General features: G+C 42.1%; 1 protein-coding gene across 1 annotated transcript in view; it reads left to right on the forward strand.

The window, feature by feature from the left end:
• Positions 1–3,512, forward strand: part of ITIH6 (inter-alpha-trypsin inhibitor heavy chain family member 6) — a gene marked incomplete at its 3' end in the record, with an annotated part of 83,682 nt that overhangs the window by 16,450 nt on the left and 63,720 nt on the right. Inside the window, 3 exon segments of the mRNA XM_007958448.1 lie at positions 1,208–1,334; positions 2,164–2,237; positions 2,441–2,614. Of these exon segments, the coding sequence (XP_007956639.1) occupies positions 1,208–1,334; positions 2,164–2,237; positions 2,441–2,614 (375 nt within the window).

The raw sequence follows: 3,512 nt of genomic DNA on the forward strand, positions 1-3,512 counted from the left end.
AAGGAAAAAAAAGGAATAATTTAAAAACAAAGAAAAACCAAATTTAGAGGTAGGGGGGCAAGGCACCCAGACTCTGTTAGAGCACACAGACTGGGTTGGAATTCCTGCTGGCCCAGAATGTGGGTGGAGGTGAGGGATGGCCACATCTTGGTTCACCAAGAGGATGTAGGGTATAAAAATAAAAAGGGGAAAATAGCACTTTTCCAGTTGTCAGTTTCCGGTATATCCATTCCATCTTCGGCAAGCATAGCCTATTCTTAGGTCCTTGGAACCTGAATGGGAATGCTGTTGCTTTATATATCCAAAATGGCCACAGCTTGTAAACATTCAAAATGGCTGCACCCTCTGAATCACCGAAAGTCAAAAGCTCAGTTTGTCTCCTTTGTTCTTTCCCTTTTTAGTCATCAACCACTGGTGCAGTTGTCGATGCAGCCCTTGGTGAGCAGGGCTAATGGTTAGGTTAATTCTCAGGTCCTAACAACACTTGGAAATATTCAAACTGTCCATGCTGTCAGGATAGCTGAGAGTCTGCAGCTCCCTTTGTCTCCTTATTCACTGTTTTCATTCAGGTTCTTCTACTAGTTGGTGTTTAATCCACTTCTGTGTCCTTCCTTTTAAAGCTCAGGGCTCCTGGATTACCTTCTGTATCTGTGCCAATTGGTTTCTCATTACTTTGTTGAAGAGGGTTTGTGTAGCTTGTCTGCCTATTCCACCATCTTACCAGAAGTCTTAAATAAATAGACCTTTAAAGGTAATCTACGTTACTCTTAACCTAACCAGCAATATCTGTGAGTTCATGAGTTCAATATGTTAGTTATATTTTGAATGCACATTATAGTACATACATAATAATTACAGTAAAAATGTTCAGTTATGTCCTACCTAAAATTAATTTGTGTGTCAAAAAGTGGAATTCATTCTACACTTTGGGAAACACAAAGCCTTAAAACCAGCTCCACCATTTACCTACTATGGGGTCTCTTTCCTGGTCTGACAAATGGAGTCAATGAAACTACATCATCACCTGGTTTTCTCTCCCTCTCTCTTCTAGCATATTCCTTCTATCTGGCTTAATGGCACTATTTTGTTCATTTTCTCTACCCATCCCCCATCCTCCTCCTTCTGTGTGTATCTTTCTCTATGTCTCTGTCTCTTTTTTTCGTTCTCTATCCCTGTTCGTCCTTTCCTCTTTCCTGTCCCATCAGGATCATCCATAATAAAGTCTACATTGCAGAAGTCAAAGAGAAGAAGCACCAGGCAAAGAAATTCTGTGAGGAAGCCCATCAACAGGGGAATACAGCTGCCCTTGTGGGAATCAGATAAAATTCCACCTAGTCTGAAACCTGACTAATTCATCTTGTCGTGTGATCAGGGGCAAAAAGCATTCTCAGGCATTCCAGGACTCAGTGTCTACCTCTGTAAAAAAGGGACAATGATCTTTTTCATGCAATTACATGAGGATGATGTGAGTTAATGAATATCAAAGCCTGAAATACAGTAGATATTTAATAAATGGGAGTTCACTTCTCAGTACCACTTTCCTCCTCCCACAGGATGTAGCTTAAGAATCACCACTTTCCAAAAAGTTATGTGCAAATGAAATTTTTCTAACTTGAATACTGTTGCCTAATAGAGTTCCATTCTGCTGGCAGAAATCTATTGTCTTCCATCAAGGATTCCTTCCATCTTCTAAGAGTTTCATCAAGCAAATAAACTTTAGGCTTTGGATACTGCATATGGAATAGTTAATACCTTTTAAACAATAGTTTAAAGTACAGAGGAGGAGTGGGTGTAAGGGGTTATTTGAGGGGAAAGAGGCATGTTTGTAAATTGGGAAACCTTCTTGTAAAACAAATAATTAGTCCCTAATTATTCTGCTCTAAATTGGGTTTCCTTAAAGGTGAGCTGCCTGTGATATAATTTCTCAATCAGAATATTTACAAAGATGAATGAGAGAGGGAGGAAGGTCGAGTGGGTAAATGTGTGGATGACAAGACTACAGAAATGACTTAAGGATTGATTGTTCAAGAGACATTGAACCAGAGGCCTGGTCATGTCTGCTGGGGGCAGAGTTGGAGAGATCAGAGGCAGGTCATCTAACTATTCCCCCTTAAACTTTATGAGACTCCATGCCTTTCTTACTCTCTTCCCTTTCTTGCCCAGGGACCGGGAGTCAGAGAAATTCCCCATCTCCACCAGCCTAACAGCAGTTATGGGGGTGACATTTTCTTTGGACTATAAGGAGCTGCCAGGGGGAACTATGGTAGCATAGTGCCTAAGGTACTTGACTGTTAACCAGAAGGCTGGAGGTTCAAAACCGCCAATCACTCTTCGGAAGGAAGGTTGGGCAATCTACTTCCATAGAGATACTGCCTTGGAAACCCAAGGAGGGGTCACTATGAGTCAGTCCAACTCAACGACACATAACAACAACAACAACACAAGGAGCTGCTACAGAGGCACCAGGGCCAGGACCAACTGGTGGTGAGCCTGAGACCTAACCAATTGGTGACAAGGCTGAGCATAGAGGTCATAGTGTCAGAAAGGACAGGTATTGCCTACATGAACATACCACCATTAAGGACTAGCCATCTGCTCACAAGCTCCCACACAAGTATGTGGGCAGCACCATGGGTCAATCACTAGAAGTATCCATCCTTGGAAGGGAACATATATGTCTCTTTCCCCTGGGCTTCACTCTAGTGCCACTTATCCCTTGTACTTACTGCCAAGTTCCTTCCACATTAAAAGTGATAAAAGGGCATGTTTGGAATAGGAGATACTTGAGTTAAAACACTAGTCAGGCATTTGTAGGTGTTATGAACTTGACATGTCACATAACATTCCAGAGTCTTATTTCTATTCTTTAAACAAACAAAAAACACAGGGGAAGAATGGTAAGTTTTTTGTTGGACATGGTGAAATCATGTATTAACAATGGGCAATGATGGAAGCCATGCTGCCAAATCTTGTTTGTCCGTGAATCACCACTGAGAATGGAAGGGAATGAAAAAACAGTGTGCAGTGCAGGCAGCCTTTGAGGATCTGTCTCAGAGAGCAGAGAGGTGCCAGACTTGTTTCAAATTTCATCAAGAGGTTTTCAAAGACTAGTACTAGAGACTGATTCCATCAAATTCAGCATGTGAGCTTTAAAAACTGTACATTCCTGGACCCCACCTTGTGAAGTCTGGTTCAGTGAGTTGGGGTGGGAGCCAGGAATGTGTGTTTTAAAGCAGTTTCCATGTGAACTTGAAGCCCAGCAAGGTTGGGAACCCCTGTATGGCTTACCCACTTCATCTAAGAGATGAGTGGACAGGCACAGAGAAACAATTCATCTCATGTGGTCACACTTACACAGTTCTTTAGATTCAGAGATTGTGACTAATTTGACCCTGTTGCTGACCCAGAGAGGCAGTGTGGTATGTAGAGTGGAGAGGAACAGACAGGCACACAGACCCAGGTTCATATCAAAGCTTTGATCTGCCCCTAATAGGAGCTTTAGTTTTTTCCCA

This window comes from Orycteropus afer, unplaced genomic scaffold (genome assembly GCF_000298275.1).
Source record: "Orycteropus afer afer isolate SDZICR_OR568_19922 unplaced genomic scaffold, OryAfe1.0 scaffold00980, whole genome shotgun sequence".
NCBI lineage: Eukaryota > Metazoa > Chordata > Mammalia > Tubulidentata > Orycteropodidae > Orycteropus > Orycteropus afer.